The sequence below is a fragment of the Rhea americana genome, unplaced genomic scaffold (assembly GCF_003343005.1).
Source record: "Rhea americana isolate MKP2758 unplaced genomic scaffold, rheAme1 scaffold_226, whole genome shotgun sequence".
Lineage (NCBI taxonomy): Eukaryota > Metazoa > Chordata > Aves > Rheiformes > Rheidae > Rhea > Rhea americana.
The window spans coordinates 32,027-59,987 of NW_028186342.1; the positions used below are offsets into that span (position 1 = coordinate 32,027).

Consider the following 27,961-nt stretch of genomic DNA (forward strand, 5'->3'; position numbering starts at 1 on the left):
TAAAGATTCTGAAGCAGTAACTTTATTTTGCATCTACAAATACAAACAAAACAGATCAAGAGATTTTCATTTGAATTGCCCCCTTCTGCACAGTCAGTCTTATAAAATGATTAAAAGTAACTTGTCTAATTCATCTGGTGCCCATATGATCACATTTACTTTCTGTTAACTCCTCAAGACTGGGAAGGCATTTCAGTCTATACACTGAACTAAGATGGAGTAAATACAAAACAATTCCTACACTAATACTTTTATATCCCCTACTTTGAAGTTGAAATCTCCTGCATAAATAAGCAAATACTACCTGAATTTAGACAGTCTTTCCTCAAAAACTGTCTTGCCTCTGTCTGTAGCACTGCTGCCACAGCCCCTTTATATAATGACAGTTTCAGATATTCAGGATGGTTACGCTTTGAGGGAAAGAACTGTTAAGCATTTCAGCTGCATTTGGTTCCCAATATTACTGTAACACCTTTCTTTCCTCCCTGCCAACAGCAGCTTCCCAGAAGTAACTCGCTGTTCATTTTCATGCTTGTACCTCAAACATTTCCTCCAGGCGCGGTTTCATAAATCTCTGATAGTTTGTCACTGCAAAAAGCAAGCCTGACTCCTCCCATTTCTGCTCTCGGCAGTGCAGTCCTGGCTCTTCTGTTGCCCTAGTGCTTGCTGGGCTGATGGCTGATTTAATTCCTATTGAGAAGCTATCTTCTTTGGGGGTAATAGTTTGGTTTTCTGCAAGAAGCAGTAATTTGAATTCTCTTCAATTTACTTTGAATCTCCAGCCAGCATTAGCTAAGGAGCAGAAGCATGGTGCTAAGATTAGAACCTTGCTTTTTCAGAGGCGGTGGGAGTGCTAGCACGTTGTCTCATGAAACTGTACTTTCAAACTCTAATTGCTGATCATTTACTTCTGGACCTGGACAAAACTAGTTGTTTCTATGCTCTACTTTTGACTTCCCTAAAGACAAAGAAGCCTGTCTGCCCTGTCCTCTTACTATGACTGAGAATGGAATGGTTTCTCTAGCAGTGAAACTGTTAAAGGCATCCCATTTAAATTAAGGATTATAGTTTTCTTTGTTCTGGCAAACAGGGACTGCCAGTGCCCGTACCATTTTTAAGAAAGTCAAAGACCTAGCTGAGTAATACAAATACACTCTATAGAACAATTTACACATGCCTGAAGAATCCTCGTGTCCTCATCTGTTTTGCTGTTCCCAGTGACAACTATTCGGTTATCCCCATGAACCATAAACTGTGGGCACTTCAGTCCCCAATCTGCTTTCCTGTGGCAGGGTCTCTGCATTCTATTGTCCTCCCCACACTTTATCCATCCCTGCTTTTCAGTGCATGAGCTATTCCAGGATGGAAGAGTAAGGTCATACAAACTTGGCACACATCAAGTGCTGCCTTCCAGAAGCAATTCTTCCAAAGATCTACAGACAATGACAGAAGTTTAGTTTGCTACCTCTTCCAAAAGCAGAGGTTACCTCTGCATTTTTTCTGTTCTGATTTTCAGAGATGTTTCTCAGTAGTGGCTACAGCATTTCCTGACATTTTGGAATTAATCAGATGCAGCATTTAAACACTGCTATTTTCAATCTCAGAAATGCCAGCAAGTAAGATCCTGCAAGCTTAGTGAATGAATATTTCAAATGTTGCTTTAACTCCTTCCCTTTCTTTGTGATTCAGTGACTATCTCTAGGCTGAAACATGCCCTCAACTCCACCCAAACGGTGAGCTTAATATTAGTAGTCAGCGCCTCTAAAGCTGCTTTTAAATCTGACAAGTAGCAGAAAACAGCAGTCTACAGTTAATGAGTATTTTACAAATGCACAGGAAAGTCTTTCCAGGAACAATTCCTCTCGATAGCCAGGTTCAAATGTTAGGAAAGAGTTAAAAAAATTAACATCATCTAACTGCTCATCTGAAAGCCACTCTGATACCAAGATTACAGAACTAGCCTTATGTAGGTAACCCATTTTAATATAGGTTACTGGGTATCTCACTGAATCCAGCAGAAAGACTGGATAAGAAATTGGAACAATCCAGTCTGTTCTGCCAGTTCACTACAGACCTTGTTGATGATTAACAAAGGGAAAGTATGTATGTTCAGGTATGGTTTCTGCAAGATTTCAGAGGACGACAGAAGTAATTTCAGGAGCCTGGAAATTTACTGGTTAGCTCTATAACTACGCTACAACAACTCTGCCCTTGGAGTGCTATTTCCTCAGTTCCAGTAACTGCTATCATTTCTATCGGTTGCTTTTCTGGAGTTCACCTAGTAACCCATCTGCAATGGCATTTGGCTTGACTTTTGGCTTATGACGACTCGAGGAAGTTGTCATTCTCCATATTCCCCTGCCCTCTACATACAGAGACATGGAATGTCTGCTCCTTTCCCAAGTTAACTGGTCTTTCTGGATGTCAATGCTGGATTTTAGTGGATAGGCTTACATACAGAAAACTGAAGTTTTGTTATTCCTTCAACCTTATCTCCTCGTATTTGAAAAGTCAACCCGAGTGTGAAGCAAAAGGATTTGTGGTAACCAATTCTCAGACTGCAATCTGATCTCTCCTACCACCTGTCCAGTCCCATATGCAGCTCAACAGATGCACTCTAGAGGTTGTTATGAGAAATGCCATACCCATTTTTCAAAACCAGAACAGCAGTGAAATAGCAAAGAACACAAAACTCAAATCACTAAAGAATTCTTAAATTCAGAAGTTATTACTTCTTTCATCCTCCCATTGCTTTGCCCAAGTATTTTGTGAATATTAGGTTACAGTAGCACAAGTACAAAAAGGAAATGCATTCACTAGCAACTACATAGTGCTGAAATTGCTCTTGGAAGGCAATTAATTGGGACAGGAAGCGTAAGGAGGATCACGCACTGCTTTCCCCCAGCTAGCAGTTTTGGACTGTTTTGCCATATAGATGTTATTTTGCAATAAAGCAGAAAAGCAAAGACCGCCAAGGACAATTTCCAATCCCCCCAAAGCATCTTCACCTTTGCCAGGCTATTAATGAATACTTGCCAGGAAACAGTGAGGTAAATGTCTAAGACTTCCCTGCTTCTCATTAACCATTTATCACTGGGAGGAACTGGTACTTGAATCACTGAAAAGTAGGTAAATGTTTGCCTGCAATTTTATAGGACTGAACCAACTAATTTAGGAGGTTTCTTTCCCATCCACGGAAGCACAGCAGTTAAAGGGGTATCTGGCAAGGTTCTGAAAAGAGAGATGCAGCATGTGCTATAAATTGTACGGTTTGACACAGTCTTCTTCCCATCACTCTTTTACTTCTCTTTGACTACTTTTAGAAATAGACATTCACATGAAAAAGAAAAAATATCTTTGAACAAAACTAATATTTCCAGTTAGAGACTAGGGGAAACAAAAAATTTTTCCAGGCACCAAGCAAAAAGAGCCAAGAGTTATAGAAGTACAACTTACTATATATTAGGGTTGTCCCAGCAACACATAAAGCCAATCAGAAAGTTATGAAGAGGGGGAGAAAAAAAACAGCACTAGAGTTTTACAGTGACTGACTTTGTTTCATAGCAATTCCAGCTGACACTACTCCCATTACAGTGGACTACAAGTGATAGATCATATTCTCAGATAAGAGAGGAGGGCACACCACTGCTTCCTTTCTAATGATGAGATATTGCTTTGTGCAGCTCAAAATTCTAAGTCTGCAATGATTCTTTTTTATATCTCATAAAAAAGGGGGCTTCAAATCAACCAAAATAAGGGCTTCTTTAAACTGCTTTCCTTTTCACTCCTCTCTCCTTACAGCACAGAAACTAGAGCACAATCTTTCCTGTCTCTTGAACGGCAGAGGTATCTGCTTTGCATCAGGGCTTATTACTGAATTTATACAGCCTCATATTTTCACGTGAACTGCAGGTATTCCTTGGCATTCTTGACCCAGCCCTGCAGGGCTTGGCTACGCAGCACTTCCCAGGCTTCTTGATAATTTAATGCAGCTTCCTTGTAGTCGCAATAGGTTTCTAAGGTCTTCATCCTGACACAAAATACACAACAATGAACAGATTTCTATTATCCTATTGGATGTAAATGTCACAAAATGGGGAAAAAAAAAGCCAAACACATTTAATTTAATAATGCTGATGCATGCATGATTTTCCATGCGCTCTTCTGTGTTACTAAGTAAAACCCTCCTTCACTTCTAAGGAAACTGGAGATGTCCAGACCCCAAAGGAGCGTTTCTCAACATTGTCAACAGTCTCTATAAAGGAAGTAAATAAAACACAACTCATCTGCCATGCCTCATACGTACTTCTCAGCAATAAAAGTGACTGTGTGTAACTTTATGCCAGTATGTTACAGAACACTTCCATGATAGCAAACAACGTAGAAGCAAAGCAGAAAAGGTGGCTAAAGAGGGGTACTTTGAACTGGGTGGATGTGGCTATGTTTTGGGAAAGGGGCCCGCAAGGAAGAGGACAGTTTTTCTTTTCCAACCCAAAATAAATGGTAAGTGCGACAGAAAGAAATGAGAGGCAAGAAGAAAATATTTTCATCTTCTTCCTAAAGCATGAGAGAGACAGCAGTTTCCATGCTCTGCTCTTCTCCTTTATGCAGCATCTGCTCCCTACAGTCTCAGCAGAACTGATGGTCAGTCTGCTGAGTGCATTATACCACTGTTTTTCAAAATAGGGAAATTCAAGTCAAGATTATCACTGAAACACAAGAGAGAGAGAGAGAGAGAGAGCGCACAAGGAACACCAAAACAATTTTGTCAAGACATTGTTCCTTTCCTTGCTGTCATTTCCCATCCTCCTCCTTCTCCCTCTTCCAGTCAGTCTGTCAGCCACATGAAACCTGTAACATTTATACATTTGACCCAATAGGAGCAGATGAACATGAATCAAAAACAAGAAAGAGGAAGAACTGAACTGTTTCAAGGCCCCTAATCTAAAGAGTCTGAGGACCACTGCACAAAGTTCCAGAGCAGACTTTCATGCCTAAAGGCAGCCCTGCTCCCTACCTTTCCCCCACTAACTCAAAACAAGCAAAACCATCACAAGGATTTCATAAAGAAAATACAAAGTCCAGATGCCAAGAAGGTCAATGCTTAGACACAGCAGATCATCACAAGCTGTATTTCATACATTCAGCATTCCATTATAAATATATTTCTGGAACACCGTGACTTGCATAACAAACTGTGAGATGTTATCTGTCCTACAGACCTTAGGCTCAGAAAGTGCAGGAGGAAAGAACCCATCCATGCCACTGCAGTACATGGAGACTTATATACTCTTACGAACCTGCCTGCCCTGTTGTCACAGCTAATCTATTTTGCTTTCTTTATCATTTTTTCACATTAAACTCTGAAACTAAGCACTGCTCAAAAAAGTTCCCTGGAAAGGCCCACCGCAACTCTCCACTTGCTCAGTGTGTCAGTCACAGAATTACATTATCAATGGTGGATCATGGTTTAGGAGCACCCCTGAAGATGCAGAAGACCAGCAAATGTCTGCCTATGCAACATTCAGGAAACAGCACCGTTCCAAGAAGGGTTGTGGACCAACCAGCTCCCTTAAATCTCTGTAACATAGGCAAGCTACTCCTCTCCCAGGTATTCCTACATGTACTTCCAAGACACAGTACAGATCATCAACTCCTCCCCCACCTCAAGACCACTCCCTGAGGTACAAGAGGCATGATTATATACATGGACAATGTAATATTTAACCTTTGAGAAGAAACTCTCTTCTGCTAGCACCCTTCTTGCACTTAAGGCACTGCCAACAAGTTTAAGATTTTGACTCCGCCCTTCTTCTCTATAAATGCATCTAATGATTCATATTTGTTATCATAGAATAGACAATACAAGATGCTGTTAACATCTTCAAAAATAGCTAATTTATTTCTTGGGTCACATGGGAGACAGTCAAAGCTCAAAAAGGAACCATTCAACGCAACATTTTAGACTGGCTCAGTCTTGTTAAAGGTGAAGAAGCTGTTTTCTTAGGGGAATATTCTTCCTCAAATCTGCTGTGGACACAGGCATAGATGTATGTTCTCTCTCTGCCACTGAGCCAAGAGAAAGACTCTGATCCCTAAATGCTCTTCATTTCATCTTTGCTAAACATTGCTCTTCTTCCTGAATCTGTTGGCAAAGCAACGGCTTTTCAATTCATATCCGGCAGTCTGACCCAATTTAACTAAAAAAACATACGAGATCTCTCTAACCTAGTTTATCCTGATAGACCTCAGTTAGGGAGCTGCTAGAGCAAACAGCAGAGGAACACATTTCTAGCAGGAAATGAGGACGGACAACTCAGCAGCAGCTACAAAAGCACATGCGACTGTAGCCTTTTAGGAGTCTGCGTTTTAAAAAACTTTGCAGACCTGCCCCAATCAAACAGATTTATTTAATTCATGTTCAACTTCTGCCTTGGGCTTTAGAGAAATTTTTAATACAAACATAGGAAAAATGCTTTCAAATTCAAAGCACATTACATCTGCCTAACATCACGTGATACGATGTCTCAGCTTTGGTTGTGCTATTAAGTTTCTCAGCATCTGCTAGTGATTTTTTTTTTCTTCCCTCCCAAGAAGTGAACACTTGTGTGCTGTCCCAGGCAAAGTTCAGTGCAATCCTATAGTCTCCAGCCTATCTAGGTCTGTCTGTCTACATTCCTTTTACATCTCCCTTTACTATGTCTGCCTTGTCTGTACCTCACAGTATGTATAATGGAGGTCAGGTGGTTCTGATAGTTGTGTGCCAGAGCCATGAGAGTTGATCCAGAGATGCAAAATTTTGTTCTTAAAGGTATCACCATTCATGAACAAAAGCATTATATAAATCACCATTATACTTGAAGATTTGCGTGTTCAGCCACCTACAAGATAGAAATTATTCTTTCCACAAACATGGCAGCCTGTGCAGAAAAGCAATACGCTACTGCACGCCGATTCCACACTTTCTTCCAAGCAACAGACAAACCGTACTTTTAATCCCATATTCATTTACATTCAACCCATTATGCACATTTGAGATTACAGACTTATTACATATGGAAAAATGTTGACAGAAGTGAAGGCATTTGACCAAAAATTAGTCTTGTACAAAAATTAATGAATCACATATTGAAGGACAAAAGCTCCCTCTGGCCTTAAAAATCTCTGCAGCAGTAAAACAAATCTCAGAAATTGTTTGGTGTACAAAGTTAAACAAAAATTTAAAAGGCCCTAGAAAATTACAATAAGATTTATATTAAAAAAAAATGTTGATTGCCTATTTATTTTGTTCGTCACAGTAGTAAAAATGGAGTCTTCTAAGACCGTTTATTGCACAATTTGTACAGCACACAGCACCCTTAAAGTACAAAAGCACCTTATTTTAGGGAGAAATTATAATCCAGAAGTCAGACACGTTTGCCCAGTGAAAGAGAAGAGAGAAATCCTGCTTAAGGTAAACCACCATAATTCTATATATGCTCTCAACAAATCACTTCATGTAAGTTACAGACTCTAATTTAGCAGAACAGCCTAGGCAAGTTCATAATAAGAGGCCAGAAGATGAAATTAAAACATTCAGATTGGAAAGAAGGGGCATCTTTTTAAGAATATGGAGGTTTGATTACTGCAAGAATTTACATAAGGTCATGGTAGATCTTTCATCAGTTGAAGCCCTTGCATCAAGGTTCAACATCTAAGAGATGCAATCTGACTCAAGTGGGAGCAACAGATGTTGTGCTAGAATTACTGGATGATGCTCATAGGGCAGACATAGCACTTTACAGCACTTTCACTTATAGTTCATAAATGCATCCAGTCCAACTACACCAGCCTGGTTACCTGCAACGTTTACAAAACACTAATAAGTGAGGCCGCAAACAAATGTTTTTATTTCTCTGAAGCAGCTCCTTCTCAAAAACAACAACAAAAAATCTTCCCATGATGGTCCTCAATTTGACCATCCCATAGAGCTACTCTAACCAGGCTCCTATTTCCACACAGTTATTCACAATCACTCCAGTAGGAAATATCTAGCCATCACCTGGAGAAAGCCTTCTGTTTTTAGAAGTGAACATAGGCAAAATTCTTAAACAAGAAAGCCAAAAGAAGTTTCTATGCTTTAATCTAGACACTTAAACCTTAAAGTCATTTAAAAGTCCTTAATTGTCTGCCTCTCAGCAACACAAGGCCACATGCTCCTCTGCACAACAGCCCATCCCCTTCCATTGTCACTGGAACCGAATCACCAACAATGCAGACTGAATGGGAAGGAGAAGAAAAGCACAATCTAAATTGTGATGGCTCCTGACTAAAATTGAAGAGAAAAGATGAGAGGATCAGCCATCCGTGTAACAAGTCTGGCAAGAAACTCAGGCCAGGTTTGCATTACAAAGTCTCATTTATGCTCCGACAGGACAGAGGAACGAGCAGCCAGCCAAACATCACATAAAAAACAATGCCAGCTGACTCTACTGAGCGACTATATGACAAAAGGAGGCTTTTGTTTTCTTACGCAATGAACAAGGCATGGCTCTACCACCAGGTAAAATACTCAACAAAGCAAAAGAACTCCTTTGCCATTATTTCCACTAAGCATTCTGCAAAGAATATTAATACTACAGGAGTTTTTATGTAACAATTCAGACTAGCAATGGCATAACACTAGCCCTCGACACAAGTCAAAGGTTTGCCATCATTCCTTTTACAGTGAGCACAGAAAACATGAAATTGATGCAGAAAATGAGAGGCAGACAGTAAATGGATCTGAATAAAGTAGCAGACTGGTTGCAGTAACAGAAAAGGATGGACTTATGTACCAGTAATTTCAAAATGCTACCATTAAACAATGTAAGAGAAAGAGTAGGTAAGAAGTTATATATGTATATATTATGTATGCATGTGTGTATTTTTTATATTTTTTTATACATATGAATTATATATGATACACATACATACACACACACACACACAAAAGAGTAACTGGCAATATTTCAGATAATCTAGCTAAGGAGACCATCCAAGATTTAAGTAAGGCACAACAGATGGAGATCTTAAAGCTTATCAGAATAGAAGAAAGTAGGACAGCACAACAGAATGCTATCTAGTTCTTGGTGAAGCAGTAGATTAACCCAACCAAAAATCTTCTTCCTTCCTTAGTTGAAAGCTAATAAACCAAATGCTATGCTTAGCCTCTTAGATCACGAATTCCCAAACTTGGCTGTTCAGAAAGCCAGCATCAAAGTTCTGCCCCAATGGACTCTCAACCTATTCCAATTTAACAGCGCCTGCACTGATCCTCCAGAAAGAAATGAAAAAGGAAAGAGAAAGGAAGGCACAAAAAGCAGGAGAAGCAAGATCACACACAAAAAAAGAAGAAAAACAGAGGACCATCATAATCGCTATACTACTTCTGCACAAAGCTCTAACTGGCCCCAGTAGAGCCCTGTGTGGCCCCTATGTTTGACAGGGCTCAAGAGTAGATGAAGGAAAGGCTAAGTAAAGACTGATCCTTGTCCTTCATATACAGCAAATTGAAAAGGACTATGAAATAAGATTGCCTTGATGGAGCAGAAAGGACTGGAGACAACAGACCAAAAAGTGGACCAGAAAAGACAGGGCAGGGGCTTAGAGGTAAAGAGGGAAGACAAAATGGGCTGACTGTATGGCACTCAAGCCAGCCATTTGTACAAGGAGATATCAAGATATATCCGAATGAGAAGAAAAAAATGCATAAGCGTTAAACACATGGGAGTTTAGAGGAAACAATGTGAGAATGTGGAAGGTCTTATCTGAAGTTTGCTCAAATTTAGATTACGTAAAAGGAAGAAAAAATATTATCAGAATACTGTGTAGAAAAGGGAAAGGGGAAAAAGAAGGAAACAGTCGTACAAAGAGATTTGCTATTTTGCTTTCTATTCGAGGAGTAGGAAGAAGAGAGGCTTCAAAAGGGAAGCTGTTGGACAGGCTGACAGGCGAGCTAGCACCTCTACCGCATAAACAGAGTCTGCACAGCCTAAAAATGATGCCACATCTGTGAATCAGCTGGACTTTGTCAGGAGAAACACAGAGAGAAAAATGGTAAAGGACAAAAAAGTCAAAGGAAACTATAAAGCCGCTGGAATCTAGGAAAGGCCTGAGGTGAAATGACTTTATGTAAGCAGCACATGATTAGCACAGTGAGTCACCTACCCAACAATGCACCAGTTCATGCTTTGAGGAAATCATGGTAGCTAAGTAAGTGAGGAGCAACTCCCACTCCAAAGAGACTTAAAAATTTTATATTTAAAACAGAATTAATGAGAAAGTATAACTCTGTATATAGCATCATTTAAAATGATTTCAACAATAATGTGGCTCATGTTGACATCAGTGCATTTAACATTACAAGGCATTTCATGCATACACTGAAGAAAATAACTGGAATCCTTAATCCACAAAACACAGAAGCAAGCAAATCTAACAATTAAAGACTCAGGGCACAATTGGCTGAGTTCATCTCGCCTAATGGCCTGAAAGGCAGAGATGGCCTATCTCCCCTGCTTCCAGCTGCACCACATACCTCCTTTTTTCTTTTTTATTTTCTTTTTTCTTTTTTTTTTAAATGGGTTCTATTGCTGCTTTTAGTTTCCATAAACAAATTCACAAATTCACCTCATTAATCCAGTAGAAATCACAGAGGACAAGGAAATTGTGTTCTGCTATATTAGCTAGTTGAACTGGCAACATGGTGCTAGAGAAGCACTACTGATACAAAGGAAGAGCAATAGGACCATATGGCCCTATAAGCAACCACAACCAAATGAGCTTGACATCTGGTCGAATCACATGCCAGAATTGGCATGGTTATAGATGCAAATAAGACTAAAACAAAAAAACAACTCATGAAACAACGGATTTAGCACCTTCTACATCACTTGGAATCTTCAAGCCAAAGTCAGAGATTTTTTTCTGTATATATGTAAGTATGCCCTCCCCTACTGGGCACCAGAAGCAGTGCAAGGGAGGGACAAGGCTCCACGACCAGGAGCAGAATTTACCCTTTTTTAAAGAAATAAGCCTTTAGGTCAGTTCAGCTGCCCCAAACTTTTACCTTAACTCCAAATTAAGAAACCACCTGTGATTTCTCGCTCTTCCCCCCCCCCCCACTCCCCCTCTCCACCATTAATACATGAGATACTATACCTACTTCTCCAAGAAAGTGAATAAAAAGACCCAAAAAAGATTATTCCTACCCCATCAAGCACATGCCATATTCTTCAAGTGTCAAATTTTAACAACGGGTTTATCAATAATGAGACTCATAAGAAGATTCTTGTATCATCACAGTATACTTGGAACTCACAAAGATAAATTCACTTTTCTAGCTATAGAGAAAACAACTTTACCTGAGTGTGTCTGGCAGATCCTCTTGTGAAATACTTGTCACCAGCTTTCGGAATGTATGGAAGAGTTCTACTTTACATATCTTGGATCTGATGGGAAAAAGGAAATCAGAAACATTGAATCAGACTCTGCAGAGTAAAGAAAGAAGTATTTCTGAAGTAGATCTGTCACATCAGGCCTAGAGCAATGACTGATCATTTGATCCAGTCCTCTCTTACAAAGTTCAGTCTGTGAAGTTCTTAAAAACAACTAACCAAATCCCAGAGCCATGTACACCTAGAACAGCTTTCAAGAACAACTGACGAGAGTGTACATAAAAGCTTTACGTATTTATTTATTTTTATTTGTGTGTCATATGATTTCAGCCTGATGTGTCCACTCATGTCTTGGAAAAGAGGAAAGCATCTGAAAACTACAAAGCATGCTAATAAACCAGTGGGAAATATCGAATTCTAACAAAAAGGTTTTGGTACAGTCTAAAGAGTGATTACTATCTTTTCATGTTTTGAAATATTTTTTTAAATAAATATTTAGATAACAATCCCCAAATAAAATACAATAGCTGCAAACTCTTTCGCAGGTTTCTGAAACTGTACTTCAGTTTCAATCTGTTGAAACAAGAACTTTCACAGTCCCGCCCTCTTGTTTCTCAGCACCCTTTGATGCTTCCCTCCTAGTGGCAGTATGTTTTCTTCAGGGGTTTGCAGTTTTGCTTTCCCCTCTGTGGTCCAGATCACCAGCAGGGAGGGTGCACTGGTGCTCTGTCCAGGGCATGTGCAGCACTGCAGCTGCTGACTGCAGTCAGAAAACTGTTTGTCATGCACTTTGTCACAAAAGTGAGATTTATCCACAAACTGGTACTTGCCTGACACTGTGGTGATCCTCTACTAGGAGCAAAAAATGCCCCAATCTAACCCTACAAAAAGCAGGGGGTGAGGAGGAGGGGAGAGAATGATTATTTTTGGCTCGTCCAGTTCTCAGTAAGAGTTCACAACAGTCAGGCAAGGTCAATGCAGGTAAAACGAGGAGACAGGAAGGAGGGCAGCCCTGTCTTAGACCAGTTCAAACTCTTCTGAAATTATGCCCTCAGAAAAACTGGAGAATATGCTTCTCAGTGATAATTCTATATATTTAGGTAATAGAGAAAAAGAGTGAGGGAGGAAAAAGGGAAGGTCAAGCTAAGGAACAGGTAGCAGTTCACACCATTTCCTTTAAAGCACCCATCAACCATGAAACCTTCAGAAATGCACCAGACTGGCACAAGTCCTGCCCTCTTGTTTCTCAGCACCCTTTGACACTTAGACTGACAGGAAAAAAAATTACAGCTTTTCCTTTCCCTGCAAGGTTTCTATAAGGATTAAGCAGGAACATGGGGATCTGGAAGGATGTACTTCCTCTTAAAGCTCATGGTAGTACATCCCAATTCAACATGTTTGATTAAAAAGAAAAAAAATTTTTTCACTTCTTGAAAAAATGTAAAAAATCCTCCACAATTTAACTTTTCCTACCCCATCTGAACTGCCCACTAGCTTTTTCCCTTTTAAAATATTATACTGACAAAAAACTACATTGCCCCAAGAGTAATCCGTAAGAGTCCTAGCAGCACTGTGTCGTTTTGCAGAGAGAATATTTTAATATCCACACAGTGTTATCTGTGGGAGACTGCACCCTCATTAACCTACTGCTATAGCAAAGGTTGAGCCAAGACTGGTCCCAGCACTAATCAAATCACCACAGAGAATCACAAGGGTCTCACTAAATCAAACTTTGTATTAGTAAACAAACAAAAAAAAAATAATATCAAAAAACCCTAAACAAACAAACAACCAAACAAAAAAAGAATCAACAAAAAAACAAAGTAGAAGTATCTGAATAATTCTGTCTTGTTCACAAGAGTGCTGAGAGGATGTATTCAGCAAGAGTAGCAAGGTAGTTAAATACAAAAAGGCTCATCATAAAGAAAATCATTCAAAGTTTTAAAAGTCTTTTAAAGATACCACAGGCATCTCTATCTGTCAGCTTTAAGCCTTTCTCTTCCCCCCAGGGTTAGGCAATCAGAATAACTGTTTTTAAAACATGGATTGTTTTGAAAGCTCCACTTATTTTCTCTACTAATTTAAATCTTTTTTCAGTATTTCTCCTCACAATGACTGATTCAATTTTCCAAGACATGCAATCTGATTCTCCAGAAACATTTTAAAAAGCTTCCTATTTTGCTATTAAGTTATTTAAGAATCCAAAAATTGGCAGCCAAAGATGCTCTAAACTTTCACCTTCATGTTAATTTGTCAAAGGTTCATTTTGCTGTTTCAGTTAATTAAGCATTAACAAAAGCTCACATACCAGAAAGCCTATCTACAAATTCCTTCTGGTCAGCCAGCTTTACCTTCCTTGGTATCTAATGTTATCTAGCATAGGTTTCTGTGCCACAGAGAGGAAGAAAAATAATCACTAATCAATCAATCAGGTTCATTGAGGGAAGAAAAAAAAGGTAGAAATGCAAGTCTAGTTTGGTATTAAACATCACTTCCCCCCCCCAGCAAGATATAAATTCTGCATTTGGACCTTTATCACAAAAACAAACTGTTTACTTATTCCTTGACATAGTTTTCAATCCTGATTTCCAAAGGCAGAAGACCTTTGCAACTACACTGTCCCGTAGGACCTCTCTAATAACTTTTGAATATTTTAACCAATTTCAAACATATTTGGAAAAGAGAAGAGAACCTCTCAACAATAACTAAGTTCCTACAGTTTTGTGCAAACTGGCAGCTAGCAGAAGGCTCCTAGAAGTTTTACAGTTGATACATAAATGCTATATAGCAAATCTAAGCTTACAAGCCAGACTCTTCAGTGGTGCCAAGCAACAGGACACAAGGCAATGGGCACAAAGAGGCTGTGGAGTCTCCTTCCCTGGAGATATTCAAAACCCGCTTGGACGCAATCCTGTCTAACATGCTCTAGGTGACCCTGCCTGAGCAGGGGGGTTGGACTATATGATCTCCAGAGGTCCCTTCCAACTTCAACCATACTGTGATTATGTGATTCTACAAAAAGAAGGTTAGTGTTCACTTTATTATTTTTCATATACTCTCTGGAATAGCTTATACACCACATACTGAAAACTGGTATTCGCATAAATCACCCAGGTCACCTGTGATAACAATACCCCAGATACCAATACTGTTCACAAACCACAAATTTCCCGGTCCTCTTCTTTCCAGAGATGAGTTGGAAATACTAGGATATAATAGGATAAACTTCAGTCAAGTCAGGTATAACTCCTAAAAGTTCAGAATGTGCAACTCACGGGCATGCTTCCCCATTAATCTACCTATCACTTCATTCACTATTGCCAGAATTATCTTCATCCTCCCAGAAAACCTGGGAAGAACAGACAATACCACTGACAAATGATCAGTGTAAGCAGTCAATGACCAATACATGACCACAACCCTCCAGCCGAACCGCCACAGAACAATGATCATTTTGGTCATCTTGCCTAAACTGAGGGGAGCCTAGACAGAGATGATGGAGAAATTTGTCTGTGGTTGCTTACAAGAACTGCCTCTCAAGCACAAGAAAAAAATATATATGTTTCTTTAAATGTTAACAAGTGATAGAAGCTTATGATAGTTCTCAAAACAGTAGTGTCACAAAAATAATTGGAAAGGTGACATATTTTGCATAGAAAACTGCTGGAAGCATTTCATAACATTTCCAAACCTTAATGCAAAAACTTGCATTTCAAAGTCACATTTGTAACAAGCATATATCCAGGTCAGGAAACAGCTGGACTTAATCTTACTGAAAAAGAAATATGTAAGAACAGGACCCTGCAACATGTTGATTTCCTTCATAGTCATCAACCTGAAAGGTACAGAGCAATAGTTTTGCTAACTTCATCAATAAATAAATCATAAATCATAAATAAGTCAGTCTCCCACTGACAAGCGAGGAATAAAGGGATAAGCTTGTTAACTCTCCTTCAGGTTTTCCCTTTCCCACTCCTCTACACATTGACTTTTCCTTTTTTCCCCATTCCCTATCCATTCTGAAAGATTGAGCAGAGATTTCTTCCTCTTCTGACAATGCCTTACACATCCCACAGAGCTAAGAGAGATGCATGTATGCTAACAGGTGAGATATACGCATCCAGATATCACAGCATTCCCACACCTGCTCTGATGGCTGCCGATCCCTTTCTTTGTTGTTCCCTGCCGAAAGCCGTTTGAAGTGACATCCAGAGGTTGCTCAGGGACTGCACTCCAACTGATAGCTGAGGAAGAAAGGTTTATGAACAAGGAAGATACTCAGCAGAAAAGTAAAACTTAGTTTCTTCCATGCAATGTGTTCACCCGATACTGTGCTACTTCCCAAAATAGTTCAGATAAACTATGAAGAGGTAGGAACCATGATTTCACCTTTAGTAGCTTCTTTTGAAGCTGATGCCTCTTGAAATATTTGACCTCCAACTTCATAATTATCCCCCTTTTAGGGGGATTTTAACCTTTTTTGTGTATCCTGTCTGGAAAAAGCATGAAGAAATCTCCAAGCTTATTTTTTTATTATGCTGTAAAATACTCTTCACTTTCCCCAGCCACCTGCACTAGTCGCCCTGTGACTAGTACATAGTCACAGGGTGACTAGTTTCCTTATTACTTTATCTTTGATCATCTAAATAGCCCTCTTTAATGTTTGATACTTACATATCAAAAATCTGTAGACACTACTTATAAAATATTACTAGAGTATTCAACTAACAATAATTTGTTGGAAGAGATATCGAATGACAACATCCTTATCCTTTGACCACATCTGATACCTAATTACTATCTTGGGCTATAAAATTATTGGTGTTGGACCCCTGAATTTTATCTCAGCATTGCAGTACTTTTCTTCAGCTCCTAATACACATCTTTATGTTTGACATTACCAGTAATTTTGCATCAAACATCACTGCTTAACTAGTTGCAGGTGGGGGGGCGCTCCTTTACACACAGGTTCCTCTAGGATCTCTCTCTGTCTACCACAAACAACAGCATTGATTCTAGCTGTCTCTCACTACACTTTGTAATATTCATTTCATTGTAAATTTAACCAATCTGAGACCCAAGAGAACTCAGTGAGCTCTCTAGAATTAGCGATCCGTATTCTTTGCTTTGTAGCTTTTAAAACCAGTTGCAGTGTTCCTGTTTAGCACCATTTCAATATTCGGTTTAAAAACTCTCAATTTAGACTTCTGATTTTCACCCCTTCCAAAAAACTTAAGTTTAGCATAATTGATATATGAAAAAAGCACGATAAAGTATTGTTCTTTGTTTTCTAACAGAATGACCCGAGTAACTGTACAAAACAAAAGGCAATTTATACACAGGAATTTACACACAGTTTCAGAATTTTTAGTTGTTGCTCCTAAGTGAATTGGCAGCATTTTTCAATAATGGATTCTGTTTACTATCTAAACTTTATCTCTCATGATGCTTATTTTGAGTACTCATCATCATAGTATCAAAATCTTTTCCTTCCTGGCACCTGTAAATAATTCCAAACTAATGGTCTATGAATTCTATTAAGAAGCCCTTTGTTTCCATTCTATCATCAGATCTATTCTGATAGAACAATTTCTAGTTCCAGTTAATCCAGAAAAGCATATATAGAAAGTATACATGTCCAACTTCAAAGAACTGTTTAGCCACACACCTATCTATGGTGGCAGTTCTTATTTACTTTTTGCAAAGACATAAAACCACATTGCTATGCCACATGACTTCCATATTCATTTGTCACCATGACAAGAAATGCAATGTCCCAAAACTCTATCAATTAGATCTTTACATTGCACTACTCTGTATTCTTTCTATGTTTACACATTTCTGGAGAGACTGCAAGCATAGCCCAGTATAACAAGTTTTTACAGTACCAAGGAAAATCTATAACTAACCAAAATAAGTCCTTTGATATGTTTCATCTTCCTATTACCATTAGGACATGTCTTCATTTATTACTTTCTATTTTTTTTTTAGATTATAGATTCTTAATGGCATCAGCCAAGTCTTTTATTCGGTGTGAAAACTGCCTACAAGAAACTATCAGGAGAGTATGAATATTACTAACAATTTAGTCTTGCCCTGAAATTAGATTCTTGCTACAAGCCATACTTTGTCACTAGCACTGGCAATGAATAAAGTTAAGATTTTTAAAAAATTCACCAAAATGACTATATTTTATTTGGTCTTTTGCACAGTTACACAACTACTTGAAGTTAACTCACCTGCACCACACGGAACAAGTTTTGTTTTGCTGTTAGTCTGTACTTCCTGGATTGCCTGACGGCTATGTTCAAACTGAAGATTTGAATGCAACAGCTTAACCTCCTGAGTGAGAAAACCATCTGGTAAAAATGAGATCTGCTGACACCTAAAGTAAACACAGAAAAATGCAAGTGATTTGAAGCTCTGTCTTACAGGATAAGCAGGTTTGTGCAAGCTTCCTTCATAATCTCAAATGCATTACATTTAAAACTAAATTGACCACGGGTGTCAAAGAGATAGAAGGATTTTTTTTTCTTTCTAAATAGTACTTGTTTAGGTTCTAAAAATACAAAGTCAAATAATTTAGTAAGACTTTGCCCAATCCAGAAAACTGCAGTGAACTGATTTTAAAAACAGATCAAGTTAGAAGCCAGCAAAAATTCATGGAGATAAGGTATGAATGAGAGAATAAGATATTAAGCCAAATCAGTTCTTTTTAGATGATCTGGTCTAACACTTGCCTCTTACAGGAAATAGTTCTGCTCCCCAGTTTCTCTCTTGCTCTCCTTTTCTCCCTTCCTAACTAATAAATTTTGTGAATTCCCTTGTACCTTCCTCTAATGCTTACTAATTCCTTTGTTGAATCCATTCATCTTCCTAAAGAAGAATTTTTATCCTTCACGCTGATTCGTGTTTTAATCAACTCAAGGATCTGAGAAACATTCCTCATTTAGCAGCAGTGGATTCAGCCTTCTGCGTAAATTCCCCTGAGGTGACAGGTTACATTATTAGAGCTCTACTACTCACTGCCATGAGAAAGATGAAAGCTTGCATGTATATCATGTATTTCAGAAATGTATTTCAAAGAAACAATTTTACCACCATGGGAATGCACAGAAACTTTGGGCTTCTAGTCTAACACAACTCTTTTTCCAATTGACCAGTAAAAGCTGTCTACATAACAGATACTCTGAACCGTTGCAGAGATCCATTATTTCAATCATTACTAAAGGTGGAAAATACTCAAAGTTCTAGCTCTTTCAGATTCCACAGAAGCAGAACAAAAAACAAGTATTCCAAAGCCAGAGCTGTGGAGCCACGAATCTCATTCTTACAGAAGCTGAAGGTCCAGGATCTCATGACAGAATTCTGAAGTCTATCCCTCAGAATGCATGAAGACTGCAAAGGTGAGCTTGCATTGCACACCCAAATGAAGTATGTATTCAGATGGTGGAAAAGACTAAGGAGAAATATTAGCTTGTGTGCAAGTGTGAAGCACGCATGGATGTGAGAAATTTTGCTCAAAAGCTACAAAGTGACAATTAACAATGATGCAAACCAAAGTTGATGTGAACTCAGGACTTTCTGAATTGGTTGCCAAATAGCACTCCTCTTCCTAAACACAAAGGGACCACGCTGTAGCAGTTTCTCCACCAAGTCTGTAACTCAGTTTCCTTGGCCGTGCAGCACATTGAGGGCACACATAAAACTGTCAAAACTTGGAATGGCAGGTTTCAGAAACTTAGCGCAGACAAAACAATGATTTTGAAATTCTACACTGGTTGGACTTGTATGCATATGGAATAACACAAAAAATATTATTCTACAAAATTTTAAGTTGGAATCAAAGTTTGGGAGAACTTACAGCCAGAAAGACAACTTTTTCACAGTCACTCTGTGCAATAGTATACTATAACAGTATACATAAGCAGTATCTATGTGATACTAACAGCAAACTACTCCTGAGTGAAGTCCCAAATCTGCAGATATTCAGCATGACTACCATATCCACCCAAAATCAAAACCTGCTAGTCACATAATCTTTCAATCAATAATTCTTATCCACTTGGCCTCTTGAAGTCAATGACATACTCGGAGAGGGGGGAGGCGGGGAGATGTGTTAGGTATTTACAAGGCACAGACATAAGAGTTTGATACACCGAGAACTGTAGTATGAAAGAGTAAAAACAAGCTGGCAAATAAATCTCAAAAATGTTATTTTAAAGTATGTGATACAAAAAGGTTAGTATTGGTTCACATTTAATCAACATAAAAATAGTATCATCTTAATCCACACTACTTACAAACATGCACAAAAAATAATTTACTATGTGTTCATTTGAACTCTTTAAAAGATTGCCTTTATTTATTTATTTATTTATTTTTAACTAAACTAAACTTTAGGAAGGGCCTGTGTTATTCAGTCACTTGCCAAAAACCAAAATCTTTTCCTCATCAACACAGGGATTTTATAAAAGACAAGTTATTGATATTCAGAATGATCTGTAAAGTATTAATAACTGAATAAATTAAAAGCTTTTCTTTACACTATGTGAGGAAATAAATTTAAGAAGAGTGGAAGAGAAGTTCAGCTTCGCTATGCTGAACAAACCAACCAATCGACCACAAAACCCTCAGTTTGTCTTGTTTCAAGTCATATTTTCAGCTGGAAGGCTTCTAGGAAAGTTCAGGTGGTAACAAACTCTTATAACTCAAAGGAGAGAGAACTACATATATCTTAAAAATACTTTCTGTTAGATTCAAGTCTTCAAATGTGATACACCAGCAGCAGTTACCTTTTCTCCACACTACACAGGGCTACTTTCTGCAAATGTGAATCTGCAGACATTCACATTTGCTGCAAATGACCTTGTGCAAAGTGCTAACATTTGTGTGACAAATGTTGTCTTCCATAACTCAGTCTCTGTACATACTACTTGATTTTCAAAGATCACTTACCTATCAATAATTGCTCTTTGCATAGCTTCTTGGCTATATGGACACTTCCCCACTACAATTGCTGACAGATACACTGGATACTGCAAGAAATGCATCAGAAGAGCTCCTTGACACCCTAGTACATTCCAGCGAGCTAGTTTATCGCTGCAGGACATGGAGCACGTTCTGTCCCCACGACCTGGCTTCACTCGTAATAATCCCACACGGTGATATTCTATCCCAGGTTTCTGGGCATCAGCTAACTCTCCAGGTACGCRCTTTGCTCCAGTTCTATAAACATCAACCACCTTGGCTCTGCCTAGGCCAGCACTCTTATCAGCTCTTTGCATCTCTGCAGGATATTCAAAGCTCTTTGGATCTGTGTTGTCTTCTAAGCTTGCTTGTTTCCCAGATACTTGCTGAGCAGCCAGGTCTTCAGTGATCACAGAAAAACAATTATTAACAGTTTTCATTCTCTTGATTTTAGGATTACTTGCCATTTCCTCTAATTTCCTTTTATCTTCTGGACCCAAATGATCATGGTTTCTATTACACTTTGCTGATGGCCCATCTGCATCTTCTCCAATTACCGGCCTAGAAGGCTGGTTCTCTAGTTCACTCATTGGAATAATAGAAGCATCTCCACCTACAACAAAAGAAGTTACATCTAAGCCAAAAATGTATCCCACATGACTGAAAATCATCATGCCAATAACATTACATCTACCAGCCGCTTTCATACATTTGCGCTCAGGAAAATCTAGATACAAGAACATACTCTTCAAACAACATGGCGCTGTACAATGATGAATCACACTTAGGTAAGATTTGAGACAATATATGTTGAATTTCAAGTTCTTGCATTCTGCAAAAGAATAAATAATTTCAACGGCAAAATTTAAAACTAGAATTATAAATAGAAAAGTTCCAAAGTGGTTTGACTGACCACAAGCAGTGCTGAAGTAAAAAATCCCAAAGGAATAATTAATGCAAACCGTATCAAATCAGGATGGAAGTTTTAATCCAGACCACTAAAACAAGCTCAGAAACAAAATTTAGAGGCTGAGTTCAAATCAAACAGATCCTGACAGAAACGGAAAGAAAAAGCAGTCAAGCTTATATTCTTGCTATTAAACTTGAGGATATAGATTCTGTATTTACATTTGCATTAATGAAGAACACCATCATAGTTAACTCCAGCAATGTAATCGCAACTGTGAAAAGGTCTGAGCAACTATGCTACTTATTGAAAGACTTGCACTGTGTGAAGCATTCATCAGCCATATATGGAGCACATCTAAGACTACTTTGCTCTGGCAACAGACTAGCTGCTGAAAAAGAACATACTGGTAAGAATGTGGTAACATCAAAACATCTGATAAACTGGTAGACTGGGAAGTCACATTCTTATGTTTTGCCTCCCAGACTTACCTTTGTTTTTGTTTTAAAAGATCCAAGCAGTAAGTGTTTTCTATAGCGAGACAAAAGGTTGCATTTAATTCCATAAAAGTTTTAGGAACAGAGGTAAAGGTTAACGTTTTTCATTAAAATTTGAGTCCAATGAAACAACAGCTAAATCAAAGTAACCAGGAAATATACCAGGGCCTCTGACAGGTATGGTACTTTCTGAAAAGGAAAACGATAACCCATTCCCGTTTAAAAAGAAAGTGAAACATTCTACTTTAGTAAGCAAGCTACTTGGTTTACTAATTTCTCACAGGTCACATACAGTTAGACAAAATGTCAAGTATCTCTGGAAGGCAGGTCAAATACTTCTTAGGGTACATACTGATGACATGAGTTCCTGCCTCACTCCAGAGAGACCAAAGAAAGATAAGGGGCAGAAAAGATTCCACAAAAGGGGGCCATGAAACTGGTTTGCTCCAATTTTCTTCTCGATTTACTTGCAGTATTTTTTCTTTGAAATTATTTCTCAAGTATACTCACATGGGGTATGACTGGAGAAGAAAATAAATATGATATTTGGTTTGAGTTTCCATTTTCCAGTTTCAGTTCCTGGAATGAAGATACTGCATTGCTGGCAGGAAGCTGCCAGCCACATCTGATGGAGAAGATACCTGTTGAGCAAAAAGTTCACAAGAATCGCATGCTTAATTTGTGGTGCAAGTGAAAACAATAAAATTTAGATGTCCACTACTGCTTGTTCATGTCTGGTAAAGGAACCCAAATGATTGGTTATGCTTCTATAGACAGATGTGATCCAATACACTCCATAAGCAGAACACATCATCAGAAGCTTAACAACAGACCTCGAAAGAAAAGTGCTGGATTCAGAAGAGTTAGTTACCTCCTCAATTTGTAGATCTAAGGTTCCCCCTTCCCATCTGTACTTTTTACCAACTTTGCCGCTCATCTAAATCTGTGAGAACCACTTTAGTGGTGTCAAAATGCAGAAACTTCATCCCTTGTTTTTGTAGTATTACTATACCACCAGTTTAGCTCCAAGAGACAGTTTACCCATGTGAACAACAGGCTTGATATGTGGGAAATTGCAAAAAGGCTACCATTTTTGACATCCAGCCATCAGACCTGATGCCACATGAAATCACTTCCCATTTCTTCATAGAGAGGCTCTACAAGAAGAATGAAAAAACTTTTGTGAAAGGGCCCTAAAAGACTAACAAGACTTGTAAAAATGAGGTTAACCTCCTGTCAGTAAAAGCAGCAAAGAATTGCCTACACAGAGCTAGTATCTTCTCTTTCATTACCTTCTCACCCCTGAAGTGATAAAATCTAGCTATTTCAGATACAAGTCAAAAGCACTCACAGTATGACAAACAAAGTGGCATTGAATAACAGCACATGGACTTCATGCCTCACCTCTGGAAGCTCCTCTTGGCCACAATTTCAGCGTGGCTGTCATTCAGAATGTCCCCTACAGCAACATCCAAATGAAAACAATACCAGCCCATTACTGAAGAGGAGACGAACAAAGCAAACACTACAGCTAGAAGAGAGTTTAACAGACAGGTCACACACTCCTCCAGTTTTTAGATAAAACAACTGGACTATTCCAAGATATTTAAACTTTAAATCATTACAAAAGGAGGTCAAAAGTCTATACCAAAGAACACACATCTTCATCCCCTCAGTCAGACTCATTTAAATACTAACTTCAAATCTTCTGAAATCAGAAATCCTTACAGTTGAGTAAACACAGGCTTCCTTCAAAAATCACTGACACTTGTTTTTAACAGTAACTCTGGACATCATGCTTATGTTAAGAATATCAAATGATTTTCAAGTGTTTGGTAAGTTTTTGGTCAAAATTTATTGTTACACCAAAACCTACAATTTAAACTACATTTTGTGTATGTGATATTGATTTCTATCAGGTTCATATACTGTATCTCCAAATTTCCTGGAATGTCTGCCTGTTCCTGTACCTAAAGGAACAGGGCAGAAGCTGTAAGCCACGTACTATTTCAAAACAAAAGGTCATGTGGTAAAGGCACATCTCCTCCTTAAGCCACCATTCCTGAACTTTTTAAGCCTTTCCACAAGATTTTCTAGGTCCACAATCATTCACATAGTCCTTTAAATCCCTTACCAGCTCAACAATAACCCTAATAAGGCAAGGGGGCTGAAACACCACCCTGTATCCAGATAAGTGGGGCTATAGATTTGTATAAAGGCACCTTTTATGGTGCACTACCCGTGCATCCTAAAATTTGAGGTTTCATTTAATCCCCAATCAGCTGCTGAAGAGAGATTTTCGCAACATAAGCCAATGCTGACCATCACAAATCCATACAGTTAATTTAATGCTTGTGGGAAATACCAGTGGTGATTTTCTGCTCTAGGGCATGCTACTGGGTCTTTTAAACATGAATCTTCTTTATATTTTTTCTTACTTTTTTCCAACTCTAATTAACTTAAAATATGCTACAACATCTGCAAGTTTTTCCACACCAGTATTATCCCCTTTTTAAGGCAAAGTAAGAACAGGAGCTAGTCCAGAACTTTTTGCCATGGCAATATCAATCCTTTAATAACTCTCTCTCTGACTCTCATGCTCTTGACTGAAGATAGTATGTTTGTCTCCCAATTCACGGTCAGGTGCAACTTAAAAGGGCTACCATCAAAGCCTCCTGAAAGTTTACATGAATTACCTTACTTTCTACTTTATTAACATGCTGAAGACTGTAAAAGATTGCTCAAAGAAATGACGCCTCTCTAATCAGACATTATTACAGCCTTTTCTTCTAGGTCTTTAATGAAATTGAATGTGTCAAACTGCTCACCAAGGTAATTCTCCAGATCACTCTTAGAGCCTTTAAAATAAAATATGGCTAACACATTTACTGCCTTCCTTCCTTTTGGAAGGGTAGCCACCCCTAATGAGAAATTCTGTATTCTTAGCTTGCAGATCAACTACTTTTTTCTCGGCAACTCTTAAAGCTACATGTGGACCTGGCAATTTATTGCATTATTTATTGTGTTTACTTCTCTTTCAATGCTTCTAAAAATATGTCAGTTGAAGCTACAGAAGTATTTCACGTTTGCTAAAAGGGAAGAGATTATCTGCCATGTGAAGCTTAGTATTTTTCTTGACAAAGACTAAATGACTTCCTCACACTCGCATCTTCCTAGTATATTTATTGCCAATACACTTTCATGCAATATATTGACTTCTAACATCCACTTTGTTACAAAGCACAAAAGCTTTTCTAAATAAATAACAAATCCAACACTATCACATATACTTTCATCATTACAAGTTACTAAAACTTCCCACAGTAGCACGGTGCTACCAATTTTCATATAACAATATGAGTATCTCAGCCAGATCTAGTATGTGACGGATATTTTCAGTATAAAAAGTTTGGCGTGTTTTCTAACCGATAACTTCACTAACATCACCAACCAAACATTATCTATTTTTAATTTTAAAATAAGTGAACATAACACAATTGAAAAGTATTTTAAGATTATGACCACTGAAGACAAAAGAGAGAGAAGGACGTAAGAGAGAAGAACTCATTCTTTTCTGGTTAAATTTCTCCTCTGATTCTTAATATCCAGGTTTCAAACAGTGCAACAATTCAATCTCCATTTTCCTAAATCAGTCAGCAAAAATATCTGTACTATTACTGTTCTAAGATGACTTAGTTGCAAGAAACATCCATAGAAATCTAAGAAACAACATTTATTTTCTTCTCTTTGGATCCATGTTATCTTCTAAGCTTGCTTGTTTCCCAGATACTTGCTGAGTGGCTAGATATGAAATACATTATGTGGAACATGAAATAGCTTGTTGCTGAGATGTGCAAAATCAATTCTCCATCTTGCTCTATTTCTCCTCTGATCTCTAAGGAAAGTAGAAAACCCATTATCAACATATTCAAGAACGCTTTTCTTTCTTGTCACTTTTCAGCACAAATTACTATGGCTTCTTCTCTCTCTCAGGAGCTGAAATAGATACAGTCTGACAAAAAAAAAAAAAAAAAAAAAAAGATATGCAGAGCAAGGAAAGTCCTTATAATAAATGGTACATACCTATCCTATATACTTATTGTATAAACACTTGTACTATCTAACATCAGAATAGATGGAAAAAAGATCCTACCACCATCTTTCTAGTATCACCCCTATACTAACATTATGGTAGTATATTCTGCACCAGACTACAGTAAAACTAGACCAGAAGAGGTGACCGAGTGCAAGTATTTTCATTACATTTTGTTTTGCTTTTAGCTAGGAAACACGTGGTTATGTAGACTCAGGATCTACACTACACATTTCTGTTTTCCTTTAAAGTAGCAAGTGTAGCAAATATTCGGGGGAGCCATTTTGGCTGCCTAGGACGCTCTCTGCTTGCCAAGTTTGATGTTTGCCTTATACTTTTGGCTTGCCTCTAAAAGACTGAGCTCAATGCCATGGACATTATTCATTGATTCTATGACATCAGCAAGAAAGAAGCTAGAATAGGTATTAAATTCTTAAGATTTTCCATCACGCTTACCTGTTTTTCTCATTTTGTTTTGACCAATACATTTTGTTCCAGTCCCCATAGCAACAACTTCTTTGTTTACTAAGAAAGGAAACAACATTAACTGAACAAACTATCACCAGAAGCATCACACTCATACAGCCATCTTGGTAAGAAAGCACATAGATTATGGCGTAGGAGGCAAGGTACAGTGAAACAGGCACTGAGACACATTCCAGACAGGAGACGTAGTATCAGCTGGAGAACTGAACATAGTGGGTGCAGCAGCAGTGCTAAGGAGTCTAACTTTCCGTGGCAGGAATGCTAACAGAGACATCATATATCAGGCAGCTAGTGAACACTGACAGAGGATTCCTCAAAGAGGTAAAACAGCAGGAAAGCAGCACAAGATATGATCTGCACCACAATATGGAAATATCAATTAGTCAAAAAGAAAATGATGGGAAAATTAACACAAGCACACATTAATGTAGTCTGTTAAAGACAATTGAAATAAAAGTTCTCTAGGATTCCAATGAACAACATCTGAACACACTTCTGCATTAGAAATTCACGTCCAGCCTAGGTTTTCACCACTTACTCAGCAGCCAAACGCAAGCTTTTACCTTCTTGGAGTCTGAGAAGAAAAAGATTTTACTATGATCATCTCTTTTCACATAGCAGCTGCAAAAAGCTGTTATAACCACAGACTGCAAATTATTTGGAAAAGGAAAGAAATAAGACAGTATATATGTGTGTGTGTGTGTGTGTGTGTATTTTAAAGGTATCTTGCAGCCTTGGGGGGGGAGGGAGTATGTCAAGGAGAGATCTGCTGCTGACAAAATACAATTCCTCTTACCCTTCGGGTTCCCCGGACTAGCATGAATCTCTCTCTGAGTTGCTGACTCCACTTTGACAACAGCTGCCAGTAAAGTCCATTCCCTGTTCGGATCTGGTTTCCCCTGCTTAGGAAGTCTGGTACTATAATGTACGTAACACAGCTCAGCAATTTCATCAGCTGACCACATCACTCCTGGAGCAAGGGCAGTTTCTGAACGTAATTAAATGCCATTACCACACAGATTAACGTCCCCAGTCCCTTCAAATCCTACCTTCCTGTTCCACATGACACATTCCTGTACCAGATTCCAATGTCCAAGCCCAATTCCATCATCCCTTGCAGGATTATTTATCAGAACTATACCATGTGAATGAAAAACGTCTTTTTCTTTTTCCCAAATTGCTAAAAGCAGCAACAGTGCCAGAACCCGTGGAAACCAGCAGTGGAAAGGCTCGCTGTGCTCGCCAGGGTCCCACTACACACAGCCACCCCGCACAGCCCCGCTGGGAAGGAGGCCTGCGCCACCTGGCGTCACTGGGGCTTTCGGGTGTCCACAGCCCCTCCCCCCCGGGCAGCCTCGGCCCCCCTCTTCCCCCGGTGACCCTCCGCTCTGCCCCCCAGGGCTGCCTCGACGGGGGGGTCGCCCCGCGCCCCCACCCCGGTCTCCTCCTCCCTCCCTCCGCACTTCGCTGCGCCCCGGCACCAGCCCTACCCCCGCGCTGACGGCCGCCCGCTCCTCGGCAGGCCGCGCCGGAAGCCGGGCGCCGTAGGGCGCGCGGGGGCCGCTGGGAGCGGTAGTTCCGGCGCAGGCGC

The 27,961-nt window shown here is 38.9% G+C and overlaps 1 protein-coding gene across 8 annotated transcripts; it reads right to left on the reverse strand.

The window, feature by feature from the left end:
* Window positions 1–27,933, reverse strand: ADAT1 (adenosine deaminase tRNA specific 1). Of its 8 annotated transcripts, XM_085305697.1 has the most exons (12): window positions 27,861–27,927; window positions 27,420–27,505; window positions 27,167–27,340; window positions 26,909–26,944; window positions 26,341–26,409; window positions 23,196–23,250; window positions 22,302–22,432; window positions 20,376–21,000; window positions 17,657–17,802; window positions 15,562–15,661; window positions 11,385–11,471; window positions 1–4,030 (listed from the first exon to the last, which is right to left on the reverse strand). In XM_085305697.1, the coding sequence occupies exons 2-12, from the start codon at window positions 27,439–27,441 to the stop codon at window positions 3,898–3,900; spliced, it is 1,578 nt and encodes a 525-aa protein (XP_085161823.1). In that variant the 5' UTR covers window positions 27,442–27,505; window positions 27,861–27,927; the 3' UTR covers window positions 1–3,897. The 8 variants fall into 8 exon arrangements, with proteins under 8 accessions (XP_085161823.1, XP_085161824.1, XP_085161825.1 ...); XM_085305698.1 differs by lacking the exon at window positions 27,420–27,505 and having other exon boundaries at window positions 27,167–27,358; window positions 27,861–27,909; XM_085305699.1 differs by lacking the exon at window positions 27,420–27,505 and having other exon boundaries at window positions 27,861–27,902.
* Window positions 27,934–27,961: the final 28 nt, after the last annotated feature.